This window comes from Cygnus olor, chromosome 10 (assembly GCF_009769625.2).
Source record: "Cygnus olor isolate bCygOlo1 chromosome 10, bCygOlo1.pri.v2, whole genome shotgun sequence".
Classification (NCBI taxonomy): Eukaryota; Metazoa; Chordata; class Aves; order Anseriformes; family Anatidae; genus Cygnus; species Cygnus olor.
The window spans coordinates 8318746-8341907 of record NC_049178.1 but is presented as its reverse complement, the minus strand read 5'-3'; the positions used below and the strand labels follow the sequence as shown (position 1 = coordinate 8341907).

The 23162-nt window shown below is 62.1% G+C and overlaps 1 protein-coding gene and 1 long non-coding RNA gene across 5 annotated transcripts in view; one reads left to right on the top strand and one right to left on the bottom strand.

Moving 5' to 3' along the window:
- CACNA2D2 (calcium voltage-gated channel auxiliary subunit alpha2delta 2) overlaps positions 1-23162 on the top strand; it is a 194932-nt gene that overhangs the window by 166207 nt on the left and 5563 nt on the right. For 2 of the 4 annotated variants that reach the window (XM_040568595.1, XM_040568593.1), the window contains exons 6-24: positions 3961-4099; positions 6921-7052; positions 7157-7214; positions 9252-9302; positions 9397-9496; positions 10456-10614; positions 10775-10882; positions 11401-11479; positions 11642-11691; positions 12189-12278; positions 12369-12437; positions 12548-12622; positions 13074-13148; positions 13669-13740; positions 13900-13971; positions 14119-14180; positions 15650-15726; positions 16816-16836; positions 18728-18788. In XM_040568595.1, the coding sequence (XP_040424529.1) occupies positions 3961-4099; positions 6921-7052; positions 7157-7214; positions 9252-9302; positions 9397-9496; positions 10456-10614; positions 10775-10882; positions 11401-11479; positions 11642-11691; positions 12189-12278; positions 12369-12437; positions 12548-12622; positions 13074-13148; positions 13669-13740; positions 13900-13971; positions 14119-14180; positions 15650-15726; positions 16816-16836; positions 18728-18788 (1550 nt within the window). The remainder of the gene's footprint in view (positions 1-3960; positions 4100-6920; positions 7053-7156; positions 7215-9251; positions 9303-9396; positions 9497-10455; positions 10615-10774; positions 10883-11400; positions 11480-11641; positions 11692-12188; positions 12279-12368; positions 12438-12547; positions 12623-13073; positions 13149-13668; positions 13741-13899; positions 13972-14118; positions 14181-15649; positions 15727-16815; positions 16837-18727; positions 18789-23162) is intronic. The other 2 variants (XM_040568597.1, XM_040568596.1) reach the window with 1 other exon arrangement.
- LOC121075399 lies at positions 14196-19325 on the bottom strand. The gene is made up of 3 exons (XR_005822949.1): positions 19313-19325; positions 17561-17563; positions 14196-14518 (listed from the first exon to the last, which is right to left on the bottom strand). It is a non-coding gene; the product is annotated as an uncharacterized LOC121075399 (long non-coding RNA).

Below are 23162 nucleotides of genomic sequence, written 5' to 3'. Positions count from 1 at the left end.
GGTCCCCCCCGGGGGCGGCTCCCCCCGGGCCTCCTGCTCCTGCGTGGGCTCCTCCACGGGCCGCGGCGTGGGGATCTGCTCCGCGTGGTGCCCGGGGGCTGCAGGGGTCAGCCTGCTCCACCATGGGCCTGCTGCCCTGGCACCCGGAGCACCCCCTGCCCGCCTTCCTCCCTCACCCCTTGCCAGCCCCGGCACCGCGGCACCGCTCCTCGGCTGCACAGAGAGGAGGGAGGAGGGCGAACGAGCCCTGAAATGTCAGCAGCAGATGAAGGGTGTTGGAAAATTTAATCTTCCAACTTCCTCGACTCATGTGACATTTGGATTTCCTCCCGATAAGCTATCAGCCTGAGAAGTTTCTTTCTTTTGCCTTTTTTCTTTTTTTTCCTTCCTCCCCCCCTCCCCTTCTTCCCTCCTCTGGCTGGTAATTTAAAAATAAATGGTCTAGAAAGATCTCTAAACAGTACCTTTGGCAAAGATTAAAAAAAAAGAGAGAAGGGGGATAGGGGAGCCGGCTAGCAGGAGAGGCTGATTGTTATTTATAACCTGTGCTGCTGTAAAAGCAGGAACGTGGCTGGAGAACACGCTGCCTCTCTCCCTGGCATTAAATAGCTGGATTTCAGGAAAAGCTGAGGAATTTAAGATGGAGAAGGGCGCTTCTGCACTTGCCTGGGGTCCCTCAGCCGGTGCCTTGGGCCCTGCTGTGGGACCAGAGGGCAGCCCCGCAGCCCCCACCTCGCTCTCTCCCCACCCCATCTCACCTCCCAGAATCCGTCCTTTCTAGCAAAAGTTAAAAAAAAAAAACACCGCCTCATTTTCTAGCTGAGGATGAAACGCTCCCGGGCCCCAGGAGGAGCAGTGCGTGCTGTCACCGTGCCTCTCCTCCCTGCCACCTTGCGTGACCTTGGCGCTGCTCGGGGCCGGCTGTGCCCCCGGCCCGCGCGGAGCTGCGGGGCCTGCAGGCGAACCGCGGCCGCGTGCTCGGCGTGTTCATCAGCCGGAGCAATCACAGCACCTGGAGATTCACATTTTGCTGGTTTTTAACGCGGATCAGTGGGAAATTTCCACAGATGATATTTCGGGGTGATCTGCCCTTGCTAGGGGCTGGGAGCCTGCGGATAGGATCGGGGTGCCGGGGTACCAGGCAGGGCGAGGAGGGACGCGGCTGCGGGGCCGAACCCACTGGCCGCATCAGCCGGGCGTTTGTCATCGGCGCTGACATTTGAACAGCCATCATTAGCGGCGGTGGCTCGTTCCCATGGAGATGGACGGGGGCGTTCGCATCCGCTGGAGCTGCCTCGCCGAGGCATGGTGGGGCTGTGCCAGGTCATGCGCCCCGAACCCCAAACTGCAGCGAGGGCCGGTGGTGTCCTCCGAGGGCCGGCACGGCACGGCACGGCACACCTAGAGCCGTAACCGCAACCCCGACAGCCCTTCCTCCCGCCCAGCCCCGGGAAAGCTTCGGGCAGTGCCAGGGCGCCTCTCCTCTGTGCCCCCCATCCATCGGGAGCAGACGGAAAGGGAATCGCCAGCGGTAAAATTTGGGGTAAAACCTGCACAAAGTGCTGGCTCCCGGCTGTTCCTCACCGATCTGGGGAACATAGGGGAGAAAAACTAGAAACAGACTGTGGCTTTCCACCCAGCTCCTAAAGCACTGGAGGTGGTGAAAGTTCCCAGCGCGACGGCTCCTCGCTGAAGCAATAAATACATGTAATACTGATGCATTGCCAAAGAAAAGGCTTCTAGCGGGGTGTATCAAATAAGGTATTCAGATCTGTAGCATCTATTTATGTTCTGTTGGACGTATCGTAACATTTCAAAGATAAAATAGATGTTTTGGAGTCCTTGTGAAAGGTAATGATGAGAAACGCTGCAAAATCCAGCTAGGGACCCGCTGAGGTGCTCTCAGTTAAAGCGATGTAAATCCAGGAGAGCTTGAATCATTTTCTCCTTTGTTCTAATATACCAATTTAGTGCGGGATTTCTTCCCCTGGCCCCATTCATGTGGTTACCTTCAGCCCAATCCAGCACCGAGGTGCTGCTGTCCCTGCCTGGGCTGGCGATGGCTTCGGGCAGCTTCATCTGGGCAGCGATGACCCCATCCCAGGAGCCAAATTCCACCTGGCTTCAACAGGGATATCTCAGTTGGGGTCAGGAGATTTATGGATAAAGGGTAAATGTAGCTCGGATAACATCAGCTCGCCATGGGTCTGCTTGCTGTATGGGTGTCAGTGATGCATGAAGTGTCCTATGTACAGATAACTGCATAATTGTCTCCGAGATCTATACATATGCCTCTTTACAGCTACATGAATGAGAGCAGCCAGACAGCACCGAACCTCGGAGAATACAAATTAGCCCCTCGGATGTGGGTGATATAAGGGAATAATGATAAACACGGGACCGGGAATTATATCCAGTGGTTCCGGCTCTGGTGACATTGTGAATAAACTCGACAGTGAGGGAGGAATAGTGGGGAATTGATGTTCCTGCTGGCGCGGGTGAGGCTGGGGGTCGCCAGGGCTCAGGAGGAGATGTTTGGGTGGCAAAGCAGAGGTTCGGGTGCTGCAGGCACCCCAGGGCAATGGCATTGTCCAGCATTCGCCACATCCCTCCAAAGCCCATTCTCAGCCCCTGAATGAGGCCCGGTGCTCGCGGGCGGGCAGGGACACTCCGGTGCTCGCAGCACGGAGAGCTGAGCCCCACGTCAGGAGCACGTTTTTGGCTGGACCCGCTCTCTGGGTATCACGCGGCACGGCCACGGCCTTTTTTCAGCCGAGGGCACCAGGCGAACTCTTCTGGGGTTTTGTGGTGGGTCAGGCAGCCAAGTTCGTTCCTTTTCTCAGGATTTACGTGAAATGGAGAGTGTAATCTGGATTTCAATCTCAGCGACGTCGCTCTGGGGAGGCAGAGCCGTCCCCTGCCTGCTGCTGGGCTCCCTCAGCCGTAATTGAGTTCAGCATCTTTCCGGGCGGCCGGCAGCCCCGCGGTCGCATCGGCTCTGCGGCGTGCTGACAGTGCCGATGCATCTGCTGGAATTAAAAACCAAACCTTGCATATCAATCCTGTTATTCGCCCGAGCTGTGGCGAATGGTTTTGCCACCCTCACAATGTCAGGGGAATGTCACCGCCTGGGCGTCTGTCCCAAGCTGTCACGGGGGAGGTGGCATCTCTGCACATCCTCCTGTGACTCCGGCTCTTTTTGGGAAGACGCTGGTGGGAGAGCTGATGGCTCCGGGGAGCATGAGGGGCAGCATCCTCGTCCTCATCCTCCTCCTGCCCTGAGCCTCTCACAGCTGGTTGCCAGCAGCTGTCCCAGCCACTGTGCCCACGGCAGGGGTGCAGCAGCTCGGCGGGCTCGGGGCCATCACCTTCCCCTGGCTTTCCTCGCCCCTGGCACGATGGCAGAGGTGATTTCTGCAGCTCTGTAGCGAGGTTGCTCCATCCCTTCTCCCTCCCTCCCACCCATTGCCGTGTCCAGCAGGCACGGGCCAAGGTCCTCCCTGTGTCCCCGGGGGCATTTGTGGCTTGGGCAGGGGACGTTCCCGTGAGGCAGCCCAGGGCCCCTCCGCTCGGTGCCGGGGGAGAGGAGTGGCTGTGACGGAGGGAGCGCGCTCCAGCGCCAGCAGTGGGGAATTTGCCATCTCTCCACCATAATTAAATATTGTTTGCATTGCTTATTGACAGAGCGTTAAGCTGCACTCCGTTTTAATTTGTTCTTTGATAGTTGCTTTTTGCTGCTAATTGATTTTCAAGGCTTTTTTTTTTTTTTTTTTTTTGCCCGGGTGGGTTTTTTTTCTGGTTTCAGACCTGCCGTGCTACCAAGCTCGGTGCCAAGGCTAAGCTGAGCTCAGCCGCCCCAGCGAGCGCTGCCGGTCTGCGCGGGGTGGGCTGGCGCTGGCTTCGGGTGGGGGCACCCCGCACACGTCCCCGGTGTCCCCACGCGCTCTGCTCCTTCCCCAGGACGATCCTGATGGAGAAGAGATCGAGCGGGAGAAGTCCAACTCCCTGAAGCTGGAGTTCACCGACGACGCCAACTTCAAGACCAAGGTTAACTACTCGTACGCCGCAGTGCAGATCCCCACGGACATCTACAAAGGCTGTGAGTGCCCTCGACCCGCTCGGCTCTGTGCTGCGAGGCCGGGCACAGCCTCCGCATGGCAGGCTCTCGGTGCCACAGCCCTGGGGACCGTGTCCCCGGGGTCCCTGCCAGGCCCAGTGGCTCTCAGCCGCCGTCCCCCAGTGTTAGGGACCCGCTGGGTCCCTGCGCTGCAGCAGCTCCGTGCTCAGTGCGGACCAAAGAGGTGCATCAGGTGTTAGGAGTTTTTGGGGAAGGGATGGTGTAAATCCCGCTGCGCCCACACGGCCGACGCGTGGCTGTGATCCTCCCCGTAGGAGGAGGCTCAGAGCAGGAGCCGGAGACGATCAGAGGGACAGAGCAGCTCCGTGCTGGGAGCAGTTCCCGAGGCGGGGGCTCCCAGCTCCTAAAAGGGAGCGAAACGGGGCTGAGCAGTGGGAACTGGGAGAAGCAGGTACGGGTGCTCGCTGGGTTCAGGCTGCTTTGGACTGAGGCTTTGGAAGGGTAGGAAGGGCAGGTGAAATCCTGGGCTATTGTAGAATAGGGTGGGGGTCTTCAGTCCCATGGCAGTGCCCCTGCGGCTCCCTGGGGACCCCAGAGACCGTGCTGAGGTTGGCTGTCCAGCCCTGGAGCTGGGCAAGACGGGGGAGCGGTGTGCACCAGGGTGGCGGGGGGATGGATGGATGCACGGACAGACGGATGGATGGATGAGGGGGTTGTGCAGGATGACACGGACGTGCCACACCACCTTGTGGTCCTGGGCCAGGCTGGCGTGTCCCCACAGGGAGGTGACAGTCCCCGAGCTTCTGAAGCTGTCCCGCCTCTCCCTGCTGCGGTGGCACACGGTGACGGTCGGTCTGCATTTCCCTCTAGTGGCTGCTCTGCACAGAGCTGGGCACCGCTCCCGGCCGGACACCGGCCTCCCGCAGCCACTGGCCGCATCCTGCACCCAGGCACAGACCCTGCTGCCGGGGGCCCCCCCCTGTACCCCCACACATCCCCGCACCCCCTCATCTCTGCCCGGCCCCTTTCAGTGACACTTGGTGAGGTGACAGGGGCCGAGCTCGTGCTTCTGTCCTGCACGCTCAGAGCCGCGTCGGTGGAACGGTTTCACCGCGTCGGCATAACCGGATGAGAAATTGCAATTAGTTTTATTAGCTAGGCAGCACAGGCTGGGCAGCTAATGAAGCAAATCCTGAGAGCAGGGGGTGGCAGGGCTGGGGTGAAATAGCCATTACCCCGAGCCCCCCGCTCGCCGGCCGGTGCGGTGCTGATGCCCGGCCAGAGCCACGCAAACCCCCTGCCTGGCTGGGACACGACTCGGAGAGCAGCACAGGGCCACCGGTCTGCAGGGACAGCGGGTGGGCTGGGGACACCGGGGACACGTCCCCGCGGGGCCCGCTGGAGAGGCACTATCGCTGCCTGGCACGCTGCTGAAAACCCTGCGGAGACGCCCTCTGCCGTCACCCCTGGCTACACACACAAATTACATCCTATATGTGTTTTATTTACTGTGCCACTTTTAATTAAAGCCGCAATCTCTCTCTGGCGGGGCGGGGCTGGGCTCACCCTGCTGGGGACGGGGACGAGGTGGGGACGGGGACAGGAGGGCGCAGAGCAGCCGCACCATGGAGCATCTCCAGCCACCCGAGCCCTGCGCTGCCCCGGGCTGGGGCCTGGGGACGTGTCACCTGGGGTGGCAGCTCCGGCCTTCACCCACAGGGACAGGAGGTGTCCCAGGCTCGTTGGTCCACACGCAGGGAGGGCTGCGTCTGTGTGTATGGGGGCTGCGTCCCTGCACAGGGAACGTATAGGGGCAGCGCTCGTGGACAGAGGTGTAGGGGCTGTGTGTGCACGGAGGGGTGTAGGGGCTGTGTGTGGGAGACAGGACATAAAGGGGCTGTGGCCATGTCCCCGTGTAAAGACTGAGTATGCACACAGATCCCACATAGGGGCTGTGTTTATGCACAGGGATGATAATAGGGGTTGTGTGTGCACAGGGAGGGTACATATATATACATGCATATATCGGGAGGGTGTATATATCTCTATACATATATATAGGAACGCGTGAGCCTTGGTGGCTGCCCTCCTCCATAGAAGTCCCTGGGCTGCGGCCGTGTCCCAGCTGTGGTGGCTGTGCCCAGCGCCGTGCCGGGAGGACGCGGCAGCCTCCCGGTGGCACAAAGCACGTCCCGTGGCAGGGCCGGCCCCGAGCCACGGAGCGGCTCCAGGGAACCCAGCGCTGCGCGGCCCTGGGCTCAGAAATGGCTTGGGAGCTCGTGGCAGGAGGCACGTCTGGCTGGGGTGGTCAGCGGGATATGGGGACGCCGTGGGGCTCCCCAAGAGCTAGGGGTGCCAGGAGGGTCCCCGTGCCCACGGGGACGTCCTGCTGTCCCCACGTGCTGCCCAGCAGCCTCCCCGCACTCCACCGGCCCCGTTTAATTAACCACGGGCGGAGGCTGCCGGCAGCTTATCTTCTGCTTTAATAGCTGAATAATTTAAAGCCTCTGTTTGCTGGCATCTTAATTGCTTTTGCGTCAGGTGCGGGGGCCAGCGGGAATGCAGAGCAGGGCCCGTCCGTGTCCCGCTGGTGGCTGTCCCTGGCACTGGGCTGGCACGGTCCCAGGAGGCATTTGCTGGAAGGAGGCTGAGGCCATGGCAGTGGCTGTCCCCTCCCGGAGCCGAGGGGGACAGCGGGCTGGTGCCACCGGTGCTGAGCCCCGCAGGGGGCAGCGGGGACGCGGTGACGGCTGCCAGGCCCCTCTGGGCTCCTCCTCGGGAAGGGGCAGAAGGGACACACCACGGTCACCGTCCCCCCAGCCGCCCGCTCTGTGCCTTGCAGCCACCGTCATCCTCAACGAGCTGAACTGGACGCAGGCGCTGGAGGACGTCTTCATCGAGAACCGCAAGGAGGACCCCTCCCTGCTCTGGCAGGTTTTCGGCAGCGCCACCGGCGTCACCCGCTACTACCCCGGTGCGTGGCGGGGGCGTCCCTCTGTCCCCAGGGTCCCCCCGCGCGGGGACGGCGTCCCTGGGGAGATGGCAGCGCCTCGCTCACCGCCCGCCTTTCACCCGCAGCCACCCCGTGGAGAGCCCCCAACAAGATCGACCTCTACGACGTGCGCAGACGGCCCTGGTAAGGGGACAAGGGCTGGGGGGGGGCAGGAAGGGCCCCCCGTCCCCCCTCCCTGCCACCCCCCGGCACGCCAGACTCCGGCTCCGGGAGCAGCCAGCTCTGTCCAATTTTCATTTCACACATCGTTGGCATTGGAAAATGGATACAATAACACAGGCAGGGGCATCCAAGCTGCAGCTTTCATCTCCCGCTCCCCTCCCCTCTTCCAGCGCCGGGAAGGCAGAGGGAGATGGAGAGATAAATCCTTAGATCCAGATGAAGCAGGTAGAGCTGCCCCCTGCCCTGCACCCCCGGGGCCCCCCGCCGCCGCGGTGCGAGCGTTCCCGCAGCGACCCATTTAAACGGGGACGCGAGCGGCTCGCGAAGAGCCGAGCCAGAAGGACGGCGCGATAAACGCAGAGACAGAGCCAGCCGGTGCTGAAGCGATAGCTGCGAGCTCCGATTCAGCTGCGCACCGAGCTGAGCGTGACGGAGCCACTCGCCGTTAGCCCAGGTGGACGTGCCCGCCTGGCAGCGCCAAGTACCACGGAATCGTAGAACAGCCGAGGCGAAGGGACCCACGGGGCCATCGAGTCCAACTCCTCGGCTCCCGAAGGGCCACCCAAAAAATTGTTGCTCTGCCCGCCTGCGGCTGGGGGCTCAGCGATGCCGGGGGTCCCCCTGCTCCCCAAAATGCATCCGTCCCCCTCAGTGCCCACCTGCGCCCCGTTTCCACCATGTGTCCCCAGCAGCTCCTCGATGTGGGCAGAGCACGGAGCTGGCATGTCCCGGCCGGAGCATCCCACGGCCCCGTCGTGCCGAGCCCGGGTCGCTGCCCAGTGCTGGGCTTTGGGGACGGGGGGGTGCCCGCAGCCCTGGCACCCCGCTCCGCACAGGGTGCAGCCCCGGCCAGGCCCTCTCCTTGTCAGAAAATTAATGGTCCCATTATTCAGGTTAATTATCTGTGATTTCTCTGCATTAATATTAACTGCTCTCTGCTGTGGCAGCCGTGGGGGCTGTTAGAGGAGGGCTGGGTGTTCTGGGGGCTGCTGATGAGGGTGGGGACTAACGAGCTGCCCGGCTGGTGCCGTGCTCGCCCACCTGGCCGCGGAGCAGTGGCAGCACCCCTCGGGGTTGGGGGCACCCCTTTGCTCCCCACCATTGCTCAGGGCTCTGGTGCACCACGCAGCCCACACCACGCCCGTGGGCATCCACCCTGAGAGCCCTCTGTGGGGCACAGCGGGTCCCCAGGTCTTGGTCCCCAGGTCCCCATGTCCCCAGTCCTGCCTCCAGCCCCTGTGGGGACAGGCAGAGCCGTCACATCGCCCAGGACCGCCAGCGCCGCTCACTTTCCTTCCCCTCCCTTGATAAATGGCCCTATTAAATAAAGCCTTTTCCTGCGGAGCCCTGGGTATTAATCTGAGCGGGGCACCCGGAGATAAATGCGCTGCCACAACCCATTACGAGCAGCATCTCAGTTTGCGGGGAGCCCAGCGGGGGGAGCGGGCGGGCGCCAAGCCCCCAGCCCGGCTGCAGCCACCCGGCAGCGACCCCAGTGCCAGCGGGGAGGGCCTGGGGCTCGGGGGCAGCAGGAACGGGGGCGAGCAGCAGAGCCCGTCCCCATCCCATGCCGGGTGGCACCGCCGGGCTGGGGGCAGCCCCAGGACCCCTCCACATGGCAGGGAGCCGCCTGGCCACCTTTGAGGGGCGAGGAAGGTTTCCCTCATTGTTTTCACGGGGGATGATTTACGTGTTATTATTATTTTTCCTCCTCGTAGCTAAAAATAACCTCATCAGCCTGGCCTTTGAAGCTACCGGGGGGGGGTAAATAGCATCTTAATATGGATGCGTGTGTCAGCATAATCAGCGTGCAGAAAAGGGCCCGCGATGATGGAGGAGTTTAGCATTTAGAGCTCGTTAGGCTGGCGCGGCAGCGAGCGGCGGGTTGGCCGCACCGCTCCACGTCCTCACCCCGGCGGGGTCGCGGCACGGCTGCGCTCCGGGCTGCACGCAGTGGGGTCGGGACTCCCCCAGTACTGACCCCTCTGCGCCCCGCAGGTACATCCAAGGCGCCTCCTCCCCGAAGGACATGGTCATCATCGTGGACGTGTGAGTACGGCGGGCGGGCGGCGGGGCTGCAGGGACCCCCCGTATCCCCTCCGCCCCGCGCTGCCGAGCCCCCACCTCCCCTCTCTGCGGCCAGGAGCGGCAGCGTGAGCGGCCTCACCCTCAAGCTGATGAAGACCTCGGTGTACGAGATGCTGGACACCCTTTCGGACGACGACTACGTCAACGTGGCCTCGGTGAGTGCTGCGCCCCGCGGGGCCCCCGGCAGCCCCGTGCCTGCAGCCCGGCGCCCGGCCAGGGGCTGGGCAGGGGAGCGCAATTCCTTCGCCACCACCCCCAGAGCCCGCTCGCCAGCTCAGGAGCGGCCGCGAGACGAACCCAAGGGTTCGTCCGTACGTGGCGGTGGGCAGAAACCACCGCGCTCGCAGGGCGCCTGGCGGAGGTGCCCCGGTGGTGTCGGGCGGCCGAGACGTGGCGTCGGCTGCTCGCGGCTTTGGGAGGGCCGGGCCGGTGCTGCGCGGCAGATAAGACAATCAGAAAAGTCCTTTCTGGCCTCAAAATCCAGGCAGGATGAATTGCAGGGGCTTTTGATGGGCAAGGGGGAGAGGAGGGCTGCGCTGAGCAGACCCTGCCGCAATTATCCCTCGAAGATCTGGCGAGTGCTGTTTCTTTTGATGCCTTTTACAAGAAATCCTCCAAAACCTGCTGCTGGACGCTTTTCAGCTCAAGGGCAGCTCAAGGAGAGCCACAGCCCAGCAGCAGCCGCAGCCCTGGCACGCTGGAGGTCGGATCCTGAACCCAGCCAGGGCAGCCCCAGGCTCCAGGGCTGGGGGAGACGTGCTGGGCTGACCCCTGCCCCTCACCCCACATGCCCCCGAGGGGTCTCAGAAGGTTTGGGGAGCGCTGGGCATGTGGTGGCCATCACCCCGGGGACACCGCACCCCTGGGTGCAGCCTGGCCACAAGCAAAGCCAGGAGGCACGATGGCATCGGTGGCCGATGGCTTTGGCTTCTGTGACTGCAGTGACTGCAGCAGGTTGAGGTCACCCCGGTGTCCCCACTCGTCCCACTGTCCCTGTGCCACCAGGACACTGCACATGGGGTGCTCCAGCCCGCGGGTGCTTTGCGCCCACCGGGGCTGCCTTTGGGTCCCCATCCCCTTTCCAAGACCCGCCGCCCTCTCTTCTCCCTCCCAGTTCAACGAGAAGGCAAAGCCGGTGTCGTGCTTCAAGCACCTGGTACAGGCCAACATCCGTAACAAGAAGGTCTTCAAGGAGGACGTGCAGGGGATGGTGGCCAAGGGCACGACCGACTACAAGGCCGGCTTCGAGTACGCCTTCGACCAGCTGCAGAACGTGAGCTGGGGCCCGGCGGGGAGGGCAGCGGGGCTGCGGGCTCACAGGGGAGGGCAGGCTGCACCCATGGGTGCCGCTGCAGCCCCCAGCAGCCGGCCTCCCTCCTCCTCCCTGCCCACCCGGCCCAGCTTGCCTCACGCGCCATCCCTCTGCCTCGCAGTCCAACATCACGCGGGCCAACTGCAACAAGATGATCATGATGTTCACGGACGGCGGCGAGGACCGGGTGCAGGACGTCTTCGAGAAGTACAACTGGCCCAACAAAACGGTGAGCGCCCCCGGCTGCGCCCGGCCGCCACGCCTGTGTGCAGCACGCAGCCGGGCACACGCGTGTGCGCACCCGAGGAGACATCGGGGGGCTGCAGCAGGAGCTGGGGATGCACCCAGGGGTACCTGGCACCGCTGAGCACGGAGCCTGGCTTGGCTCCGGCTGGGACGTGGCATCGTGCAGCAGGACCGGCTGGGATCGCTCACCGGCAGCCGGCTGCCTCCAGCTTTATTGCCGGCTTCCGCCTCATTTGCCAGGAGCTATTTCCCCAGCCTGCCCGCTCCTGCGCCGAGCCGCTGCCCCCGTAATGGGGTGGTTGCTGCGCCGCTGCCAGCACCGACCTTGGTGTGCGGGGAGGGATGGAGCCGGCGGGCTCCCTGAGCGCCTGCCCCGGTGGGGGCGCACCCCGGGGTGTGGGGACAGGGCTGTGCGCTGCTGGATGAGCCCAGGGACCCCTGCAGGGTCCCCGGTGCTGCCCACGTGTACTCAGGAGAGCTCACGGCCGCGCTGTGCCGCAGGTGCGTGTCTTCACCTTCTCCGTCGGGCAGCACAACTACGACGTGACCCCGCTGCAGTGGATGGCGTGTGCCAACAAAGGTGAGCAGGGGGCTGGCGCCGGGCGGGCACGGGTGGCAGCGTCCCCAGGGCGTGCGGGGCCACTCAGCACGGTGCAGGCACCTTGCAGAGCAGGATGGACAGCAGGACAGATGGACTGCGGGATGGCGGGCTCCCTACCTGCATTTCTCTTTCTTTTCCAAGGTTACTACTTCGAAATCCCCTCCATCGGCGCCATCCGCATCAACACACAGGTGAGGCAGGGTGCCGGCATGTGGCAGCAGGCAGAGCCGCCCTCCCCAGGCACCCCAAAATGCTGGCGAAGAGCATGATGCCACTGGAATAAGTCATCCTCTGCAGCACCCCCTGCCCCTTTCCCTTAACAGGCGCCACTGCGTGGGGTTCCCAGCGGGGTCCCTATGCTCCCCTCGAGGACAGATGTGATCCCGGGGCCACTCGGAGCTGGAGGCCCCTTCCCTGCCCCTGCTGCTTTCCCAGCACAGAGCAGAGCGAGCAGCGCCTTGTTGGCACATCAGCACCCCCACTCGGGGATTCCTGCTGCAGCAATTCCCCCCAGATATTGCCAGCAGCAGCCGCTGCTCCCGGGGCAGCTCGTGGTGGTAGCACCCATGGGTGGCGGGCACGGGGCACCCAGTGTTGAGCTGAGATTTGGGAGCGGGGCGTTACGGAGCACAGATGTCACCGCCGGGTGCGGGGCCCCCATGTCACGCCGTCCCCTCTGTCCCCGCAGGAGTACCTGGACGTGCTGGGCAGACCCATGGTCCTGGCCGGGAACCGAGCCAAGCAGGTTCAGTGGACCAACGTCTACCAGGACGCCCTGGTGAGGACCCCGGCCCCACGCAGCCCCCGCAGGGGCACGACACCCGGGTGCCACCGAGGGGCTGGGTGACACCCTTCTGTGCTCGCGCAGGGGCTGGGGCTGGTGGTGACGGGCACGCTGCCGGTGTTCAACCTGACGGAGGACAGCAGCGACAGGAAGGCAAGAGCCGCCCCGCGCCCTAGGGGGGGGCACTGGCACCCCTGGGTGCTGCCTGCTGGGTTCTGGGCAGAGCCCAAGCCCTGACGCTGCCACCCTGCGCTTCCTTCCAGAACCAGCTCATCCTGGGCGTGATGGGGATCGACGTGGCGCTGAACGACATCAAGAAGCTGACGCCGCGTTACAACGTGCGTGGGGGGGTGTTCCCCATCCATCCCTGCCCCACGGCTCCCCAAGTGCCCCACGGCCCCGCTGCGGCGTGGGCACCTCCGGCAGAGCTGCAGCAGCAGTCCTTGCAGGCAGTGACCGTGGTGGCAGGCGGGTGGCAGCAGGGATCCGGCTGGGTGGCACTTGGGGTCGCAGAGCAGAAACACTTGCAGAGTCAGTGGGAACTGGCCAGAGCCCCAGAGGACAAAATCCAGAGGCGGGGAGAGAGGAAAAAGCTCCGGGTTTCTTTGCCCCTGTGTTCCCATCACAGTGCTCTGCAAAAGGGGGTTTGGAGCTGAGTTTTGGAGGTTGGAGAGAGAAAAAAAAACGAGCCTGCAGAGCTGGTGGGTGGCGTGGGCTCGGCACGGCTCGGCACGGCTCGGCACGCCGCAGAGCTGCCTGGCTGCGCTCACCCCTCCTGTCCTCCCGCAGCTGGGGGCGAACGGCTACGTCTTCGCCATCGACCTGAACGGCTACGTGCTGCTGCACCCCAACCTGCAGCCCCAGGTGAGGAGGGGCGCGCTCCCCCCCTGCTGGGTCCTCGCCTCTGCCCCCCGGGGGGAAACTGAGGCAGGGAGAAGCGGCGCGACGTGACAGATAATGCCCCGCTGCTGGCAGCACGCGGGAGTTACCGGGCCCCACGAGAAATGGGAATTGCTGGGGATATCAGGCAAACGGAGGAGGGCTTGTTTGTCTGGGGGAGCCGGCTCACGGAGCGGCTAATGGCGGGGATTCATCACTGGGCAACGAGCGGGGAGCGAGGCAGCAGCAGCGACCAGGGTGGATCTGTCTCGCTGGCAGCAATGTCCTACTTAGCTCATCACCGGTGTTCATGGGCTGCCCGTCAGCAGGAACGGGGGAATTTCTGTCCCCATTCTGCTTCAGGGGACACTGTGCCCCGGGGTCTCTCCCGCCCTGGGACAGGGAGGAGCGGAGCCGCCCCGAGCAGGCTGTGATGAGTTTGTCTGGGCTCAGCGGCGGCTGTGGGAGCCCTGAGTCCTTCCCGTCCCTCCCTCTCTGCCTGCAGATCATCAATTTCCGCGAGCCGGTGACGCTGGACTTTCTGGACGCCGAGCTGGAGGACGAGAACAAGGAGGAGGTGGGCAGAGCCTGGGGCAGGTGGCGGGGCACGGCTGGCACCCGCTGCTCCGGCACCGATCCCCGCCAGCCTCAGCTGGGTCACTGTCCCCTGGGTGATGCTGGGTGGCCCACGCGCCCCAGCCGGGCTGCCCTCAGTCACTTCCTCCGTGTCCCCCAGATCCGGAGAAGCATGATTGACGGAAACGACGGGCAGAGGTTCATCAAGACCCTGATTAAGTCCCTGGACGAGGTAATTAGCAGGGGAGGGGGTCACAGCCGGAGCCACCCCTGTGCAGAGTGGCACTGCCACCCCGCTGGCACGGAGCCGGGTCCCATGCCACCACCCCGGCACGGTCCCGGCACCGCAGAGCCCTGACTCGCTGCCTCTGGTCCGCAGCAATACATCGACGAGGTGTTCAGGACCTACACGTGGGCCCCCATCAAAAGCACCAACTACAGGTGAGCGGCTTCGGCAGGACCCGCGCTGGCAGGGGGACGTGGCCTCATGCCTGAAGCTCCGGAGGTCCCCGAGGCCACCACGAGCGTGTCCCACGGACTGGGGGCTTGCAGACACATGCTCCAGGTCATTGCGCAGGAGGTTGCTTTGGAGGTGGAGAGCAGAGCTCCCTCCGCATTTACAGAACCCCAGAACCATCTAGGTTGGGAGACACCTTCAGGATCACCACGTCCAACCGCCGACCTGCCCTGCCAAGTCCCATCACCAAGCCACGTCCCTTAGTGCCACGTCCACACGGCTCAAATACCTCCAGGGATGGGGACTCCACCACTGGCCCGAGCTCAGCCAAGTTCGCACAAGTTTGGGCAGGCAGATGCGTGACCCCCCCGCCACCCTGTCCGTCCTCTCCTCCTCCTCCTCCTCCTCACCTCACTGGCGCACGCTGGAGCCCCCTCCCCAAGCTCGGGGCTCGTGCCATGGTGCCCCCACGGTGCCCTGCTCCTGCCCCACCACACCACGGAGGCGAGTGCACGCGTGATGTTTGATGAGGGTCAGACACGCAGTGCCTGGGGGCTCCCCGCAGGCGCACGGTCCCCAGGAGCCGATGCTCACTTAGCTCGGCGCCGTCACCAAACGCTGCCACCAAAAGCCACCACGCCACAGCAGACAGCATCTGGCAGCCCGGCTCCCTCCGGCATCTCCCATGGATTTGGCAGCCCCAGGACCACCTCCCGGCTCCTCCTTTCCCACCCCAACCCCAGCATCTGATGCGCCAGACGCTCCCGGTGCACGAATTCACCTGGAGCTGGTGCCCATGTAACAGTTTTCTTCTTTCTCCCCAAACCGGGCAGCTTCTGACTCTTCCTTCGAGGGCTGCGGCTCCTCCTGGCTTCCTCCCTTTTGGGGACGGCTGGTCCCTCCTCCACGTGCATCTCCCTTGGTACCCGGCAGGCACTCGGTACCCTTGGTACCCATCTCAGCCTTGGCTGGGCAGGCTTGTCACCTCCCTGTGCTCAGGGGGTGGCCATGGATGCCCCAGGACATCCTTGGGTGCTTCAGGATGGCGCTGGGAGCTCCAGGATGTCTGTGGGAGCTCCAGGAATGGTCCTGGGGGGGCTCCAGGTGCCCCATGGTGGTCCTGGGTGCTCCAGGATGTCCCTGGGTGCTCGAGGATGTCCCTAGGTGCTCTGGGATTTTCTTGGGTGCCCCATGGTGGTCCTGGGTGCTCCAGAACATCCCTGGGTGTTCCACGATGTCTGTGGGTGCCCCAGGATGTCCCTGAGTGCCCCAGGATAGCCCTGGGTGCCCCGGGATGTCCATGGACGGCCCAGGATGTCCTCGGGCACTCCAGGACACCCGTGGGTGCCGCAGGGATGTCCCTGGGTGCCGCGTGGCTTCGGTGGGCGCCCACGCGCGACGGCGCTGGGCGGGCGCAGAGCCTCACGCCGCCCGTCTGCTTTCCCCTCCGCAGCCTGGGGCTGGTCCTGCCGCCCTACAGCACCTACTACATCCAGGCCAACCTCAGCGACCAGATCCTGCAAGTGAAGTGTAAGTAGCCCCTGCCCTCCCCCTGCCCCCCGCACACCCTCTGCCCCGGCCCCCCCCAGAAACGGCTGTCGGGGGGGGACAGAACGAAGCGAAGCCCGATGAGAAAAGGGATGAGAATAGCTGTGAGAGGAAAGCAAAATAAAAAATTAAAGAAGTTAAAAAAAAAAAAAAAAGCAAAGTGAAAGAGGCGTGAGGAGGTGAGCGCACACACGCTGAGGCAGGGGCCAGCTGCGCCTGGGGGTGCCAGGGCTGCACCCCGGCACGATGCGCCCCCAGCACCTGAGGGGCAGGCGCCTGCTGGGGTCAGGGAGCGCTGCAGCAGCCAGAGAACTTGCAAGCCTGTGAAAGTCTGCATGGGTCTTCTTTTTTTTTTTTTTTTTTTTATTTCCTTCGTTTTATTACGATTCTTCTTTGCTTTCGACCATTCTTATTGTTTCGATGAGTTCGGTTTCGGTTGGTTTCGAATTTTCCTTTCCTTTCGAATTAATCCGTGTACTTGTGTGTTAGCCTGGCCCCCCTCTCTCTCCCCCCCCACCCCACCCCGGACCCCGAACCCTCTCCCCACGTCGCGGGGCTGACGCGGAGCCCCCAGCGGCGCCCTCCGCCCCCGGCCCCTCCGGCCGCCGTGCGCCCCGCGGGGACCAGGCTGGGCCCGTCCCGGGAGGGGGGTCCCCACATCCCGCTCCCCCCCCCGCCTCCCCCAGCCTCGACTTTCTGCATGACGCAGTGAGAGCATTGCTGTATCAAGACTGTTGCAAGTGTTTGCTACTGACTCTCATTTTCCTTTGGAGTACTGAATATATATATATATATTTCTCTAGTGATATCTTGGCATCTTTTATTATTTCACTGTGGCCTTTTTATTTCTTTACTGTTTTATTTTTTCTTTCCTTTTCTTTTTCATGTCGTTTTTTTGCAAGAGGTTTCCTTTTGGTATGATTATGATACACAATATTTTTATTCAAACGGCGATTGAATAAAATATTGTTTGTGCCCCCTTCCCCCTTTCCACCCAACCCCCTTTTTTTTTGTTTGTTGTTTTTTTGTTTGTTGTTTTTCTTGCTTTCTCTCTATGGTGGATTCACACAGTACCAAACATCAAAATGAAGGGCAAGTATTTTCAGTCTCAGACCACTCACCTTCACCACCCCGTCCCTGCCCCGTGTCCGGCCCCCCCCAGCCCTGCCTCCACGGCTCCTCCACCTCTCCCCCCCTGCTTGCCCATCTCCCTGCCCGTTTGCCGAACCTGCAAACCGCCACCGACCCCCTGCCTCCTCCTCCTCTTCCTCCTCCTCCTCCTCTTCCTCCACTCCTCCAGCCCCCCCCCTTTATTTGGAAGCAACATGTCTTGTTATGTTCATGAGAGCTTTCCCACGGTTACCCCCACTCCCTTCCCGTGCATCGCTCCGAAATCCGACCTGACACCGCTCAAGAGCCGGTCTCATCCGAAACCCTTTCTGATTGATGAGGTTTTTCGTAGCCAGCCCTGGATCCTGCTCTTCCTCCTCCGCCGATCCCTCTTCTTGCCGCCCTCTCCCTGCTCTCACCCCTCCAGCTCTCTTCTCCCCCCCGACCCCGGCTCCTCCGCTTCCCCCCCAAGACAACTCAACCTGAACGGGATAGGGCTGTGCAGAGCGGGGCTGGGGGTGCGGGGTGGGGGGACGGGGCCCAGGGACCCCGGCGGTGCCCTTGCCATCGCTCCCGCCACCACCTTCATCCTCTGGGACGGGCTTTTTGGGGCAGCCCCCCAGCGCGGGGCGATGCCACCCTGCCGCGTGGCTGGTGTCCCCGTGTCCCCTGCTCCACGGGGAGGGCATCGGCCCCGTCCCGGCACCAGCTCTCACCCCGGGACTTGGAGCCCCCCAGCGTGGCAGGGCTCAGGGCGGTCACCCCGCAGTTGTCACCGATGCCACCCATGGCGGGACGTGGCCCGCGTCCCCGTGCCCGCAGCAGCGGGGTGCATCCCCTGGCCCGGGTCAGCCGGCGCGATGCCACCCACACGGCACCCGCGTGGCTCCGGGGGGAGGACGGGGAGGGGACAGCGGGGACAGGAGAGCGGGGGGCGGCAGCAGGCGGAGGCGCGAGCGTCCCCCTCAGCCCTGTCCCATCAGCCTTGAGTTGCCTCCTCCCGGCGCCCCTGCGATGGCGATGCGGATGGGCTCAGTACGAGTGTTTTGTACTCCTCTCCTCCTCCTCCTCTCATCGGCTTGTACCCAGCCCCTGCCTACAGCCCTCGGAGAGCAACAGTCCAACCTCCGGCTGTGCCGCCCCGCCGGGCCGCTCAATGCACTGGGGGGCGGCGGTGCCCGCCGGGGTGGGGGGCGACACCGTGGGGACCCCGGGATGTCCCGTAGCACGTCCCCACGCACAGCGCAGCCCCGAGCCCCGCTGGAGCTGAGCCCCAACGGGGACGGAGCGGGGTGGCCCAGGGCCGGAGGCTGCGTCCCCGCGGGGGTCCCGCCGCCCCGGGGACGGGAGGGGGGGCCTGCAGCAGGACCCCGCGGTGCATTGCGCGTCCCCTCACCCCGGGACGAGCCGCTGGTTGGACTGTCCTCGTCAAGGTGCCCGGTTTGGCCATGCCGATGCCTGAAATCTCCTTTTCTCTCTGACGACCAAGTGTTTCGGTGGTTCTCCTGCGCCCACGAGCACAGCATGCGGTTCCCTCCCGTTGTCGATGACCCTAATAAGAGAGAGACGCCACCAACCACGCATATATATACATGTGAACGCGTGCATATATATGTGTGCGTGCGCGTGCACGCGTGTCCCAGCGTGCCGCCCAGCCGAGCCGAGCGCGCTCGTGCCGCCAACCAGCCAATTCGATCCAAATCCTCCCAACGTGGGGGCGGCCGGCCGGCACGACGGCCTCTCCTTTCTCTCTTGTTACCGACGCAGCCAGTCTCTTTCCCTGCCCTCTCTCTCTGTCTGTCTCTCTCCCTCCTACGCCCCCCGGCACCCCCGTTTGCAGCCCCCGCCGGATAACGTTGCCTTTCTGTTGCAGATTTTGAATACCTGCTGCCAAACAGCTTTGAGTCGGAGGGACATGTGTTCATTGCTCCCAGGTAGCTCTGTGTGTGCGCTTGCCGAGGTGTGCATCCCCTCCCCGGCCCCGCTGCCCCCCTCGCCATGTCGTGCCTGTCTCCTGCTGCTGTCTGTGTCGTGTGCCCGCGTGCCGCGGGGTGATGGAGGCACCGGTCCCCCACAGTGGCGGTGGCGCTCGCCCATGCCCACCCGGTCGCGCGCGATGCGGTCTATATGGACGCGGTATATATGGACGCAGCGTAGCCCCGCCTATGCGCGTGCATATATAGATATAGTTTCTGAAAATCCCAGACAGACAGGCAGACGCGCCCCCCACCTCACCACGCCACTCGTTCAGGAGAGGGATTGTCGCCCCAAGGGGATGAGTGCCCGTCCCCCCGCGGGGCGTACAGGCTCCCCGGCACCCCGTCCCTCACGCCACTGCAGGGAGATATGGTACAACTCGTGAGCAGCCCTAATTAATGCTGCCAGCTAATCACATGTGTGTTTATAGAATTATAGAATCACAGAACGGCTTGGGTTGGGAGGGAACCTCAAAGTTCACCCAGTTCCAACCCCCTGCCAAAGGCAGGGACGCCACCCACTAGATCAGGTTGATCAGGGTCTCATCCAACCTGGCCTTGAACACCTCCAGGGATGGGGCATCCACAGCTTCTCTGGGCAACCTGTGCCAGTGCCTCACCACCCTCTGAGTGAAGAATTTCCTCCTAACATCCAATCTAAATCTCCCCTCCTTTAGTTTAAAACGATTCCCCCTTGTCCTGTCATTATCTGATTGAGCAAAGAGTTGCTCCCCATCTTCTTTTTCAGTCCCCTTCAAGTACTGAAAGGTTGCAGTGAGGTCACCCCGGAGCCTTCTCTTCTCCAGGCTGAACATCTCCAGCTCTCTCAGCCTTTCTTCATAGGAGAGGTGCTTCAGCCCTCTGAGCATCTTCATGGCCCTCCTCTAGACCCCCTCTAACAGCCCCACATCCTTCTTGTGCTGGGGGCCCCAGACCTGGATGCAGCACTCCAGGTGGGGCCTCCCAAGGGCAGAGCAGAGGGGGACAATCACCTCCCTCCCCTGCTGGCCACTCCTTTTGACACAGCCCAGGACACAGTTGCCCTTCTGGGCTGCAGGCGCGCACTGCTGGCTCATGTCGAGCTTCTCATCCACCAGAACCCCAAGTCCTTCTCTGCAGGGCTGCTCTCAATGAGCTCTTCTCCCAGTCTGTCCTCCTGTCTGGGATTGCCCTGGCCCAGGTTCAGCACCTTACACTTGGACTTGTTGAACCTCGTTAGGTTCACGCGGGCCCACTTCTCAAGCTTATCCCGGTCCCTTTGGATGTCATCCCTTCCTTCTGGTGTATCAACCACACCACTCAGCTTGGAGTCAGCTGCAAACATGTTGAGAGTGCACTCGATCCCACTGTCCATGTCGTTGATAAAGGTATTAAACGGTAACAGTCCCAGGACAGACCCCTGAGGGACACCACTCGTCACCGGCCTCCACCTGAAAACAGAGCCATTGACCACCACTCTCTGGGTGCCACCTTCAAGCCAACTCCTTATCCACTGAATGGTCCTGCCACCAAATCCATATCTCTCCAATTTGGAGGCCAGGATGTCATGTGGGACCATGCCAAAGGCCTTGCAGAAGTCCAGGCAGATGACATCATTTGGTCTTAGCTTGTCGACTGATGCACTCCATCACAGAAGGCCACCAGACTGGTCAGGCACGATTTGCCCTTGGAGAAGCCATGCTGGCTGTCTCATATCACCTCTTTGTCTTGCATGTGCCTCGACATAGTTTCCAGGAGGATCTGTTCCATGATCTTGCCAGGCTCAGAGGTGATGCTCACCGGTCTGTAGTTCTCTGGGTTTTCCTTTCTACCCTTTTTAAAAATGGGAGTGATGTTTCCCCTTTTCCAGTCACCAGGGACTTCACCCGACTGCCAGGACGTTTCAAGTATGATGGAGAGAGGCTTGGCAGCTACATCAGCCAGTTCCCTCAGGACACTGGGAATGTTATCAGGCCCCATAGACTTGTACGTGTTTAGTTTCATCAGGTGGTCTCGAACCTGCTCTTCACTTAGAGCAGGTGGGACTTTGCTCCCCCAGCCTCCATCTACGGGTTCAGGTAAACAAAAGATTTGGGAAGCCTGATTGGCAGTGAAGACTGAGGCAAAGACGTTGTTGAGTCCCTCAGCCTTCTCCATGTCTGTCATTACCAGTTCACCCTTCTCATCCAGTAGAGGGGGTTACACTCTCCCTGGCCTTTCTTTTCCGAGCAATGTATCTGTAGAATCCCTTCCTGTTGTCCCTTGCCAAGCTCAGTTCCATCTGTGCCTTGGCTTTCCCGATCCCATCCCTGCACATCCGTACCACATCCCTGTACTCTTCCCAGGCCACATGTCCCTGCTTCCACTGCCTGTGCATTCCTTCTTGTGCCTCAGTCCGACCAGCAGGTCCTTGCTCAGCCATCCCAGTTATCTGCCCTCCCTGCCTGCTTTTTTACACAGGAGGATGGAGAGTTCTTGTGCGCTAAGGAGAGCATCCTTAAAGAGTCTCCAGCTCTGCTCAGCTCCTTTGTCCCTAAGGACAGTGTTCCAGGGGATCTCAGCTACTAGATCTTTAAATAGCTTGAAGTTTGCTCTCCGGAAGTTCAGGGCCCTGATTTTGCTCTTTGCCAGGCCTGTATTCCTCGAGATCACAAACTCAACCAGGGCATGGTCACTGCAGCCCAGACTGCCTCCAATCTCGACCCCTTTAGTGAGCTCTTCCACATTGGTGAGCACCAGGTCCGGTAATGCTTCTCCTCTGGGTGGTTTTTCTAGTACCTGGACCAGGCAGTTATCCTCGAATCTCCTGGGTTGCTCACAGCCTGCTGTGCAGCTTTCCCAGCAGACATCCAGGAGGTTGAAGTCCCCTGTCAGGATGAGGGCGTGCGAGCGCGACGCTTCTTGTAGTTGGAGCACGAAGGTCTCGTCCACAGGCTCCACGGATCAGGCGGCCTGGAGTAGGCCCCAACCACAAGCTGTCCTTTATTGGTGCGGCCCTTAACTCTCACCCACAAGCTCTCCACCTGCCCGTGGCTGTTTCTCAGAGGCATCTCTTCACAAACAATCCCTTCCCTAATGTAGAGGGCAACACCCCCTCCCTTCCCTGTCTATCCCTTCTGAAGAGTTTGCAGCCCTCTCTCCCAGTGTTCCAGTTACGTGATCCATCCCACCACATTTCCGTGATAGCAATCAGGTCATATTTGTCTAATTGCACCATGGTTTGCCCTTCCTCTTGCCTGCTTTCCGTGCTGCGTGCGTTGGTGTCAAGGCACTTCAGCGGGGCAATTGGTCACACCACGTTTCCAGAACTATTCCTGATCGCATTGGGACGGGTCACAAGTATTTCCCAGCTGTTACTTAGAGTGATAGTGTTCTCAGGTATGCTTCCTTCACTCAGAGGTGCATCCCCTTCCCCACCACATCTAGTTTAAAGCCCTGCAGATAGGCCCAGCCAGCTTGCTGCCCAGAACACTCCTGCCCCACACGGACAGCTGTGCCCCATCCGGCACCGGCATGCCTGGTCCCTCAAAAGTGCGTCCAAAGTCACAGAACCCCAAACCTTGGGCACGGCACCAGCCTCACATTTATGCACCAGCACAGCAGCCGGGTGGCCTGGTGGGTACTTTATCACTGCAATTTGCGGGGACATCAGCGGGTCGATCCTACAGCGCACGGCTGCTTGCAGCACCCACAGGTGCCCCATACCCTCGGGGTCCACAGAGGTCATGGCTCAGTTTACTGATTCATTACAAAAATCACTCAAAATGTGCAGCTGAAGTGCAGCCCCCGTGTCAGAGGTGGCTTTGGGGTTGTCTCAGGTGCAATGCACTGGGGCAGTGAGGTCTGAGAAATGTGGGAGCCAAAGCAGAATCTTAACGAGAAACATAAAAATGCTATTTTTATGAAACCAGCCCATCGATGCAGTCAGGATGGTGCCAGAGGTGGGGCAGGAAGGAGTGTCTCTGCCCCACACCGCCCCCCGGGGCTGTTTAGTTAGGAAGGCATTGTGTCAGTGTGCAGCAGGGGCGGGCATGGCTTTTGCAGCTAGATCTGCAGAGCTTTGGGAGCAAAAAAAAAGGGGTCTGGAACTCAGGGTGAGCGCTCCACATCCTGGGAGCAGCTCCATGAGCCCCCTCCCCGCCGGCACGGCCCGGTGGGTGCCCTACAACATGCCGCCGGCGCTGCCGTGGTCATTTTCAGAAACCGTATATCCCGTGTTCTCTCCGTGGGTGTGCAAGTCCCTGTATCCGTGCGCGTCCGCGTGGCCGTGCAGGTGGCTGCTCCCCCCCGAGCGGGGATGCGGCGACCCAGGGAGGGGGTCCCAAGGCAGGCCCCTCCCCAAAATTGCCCCGG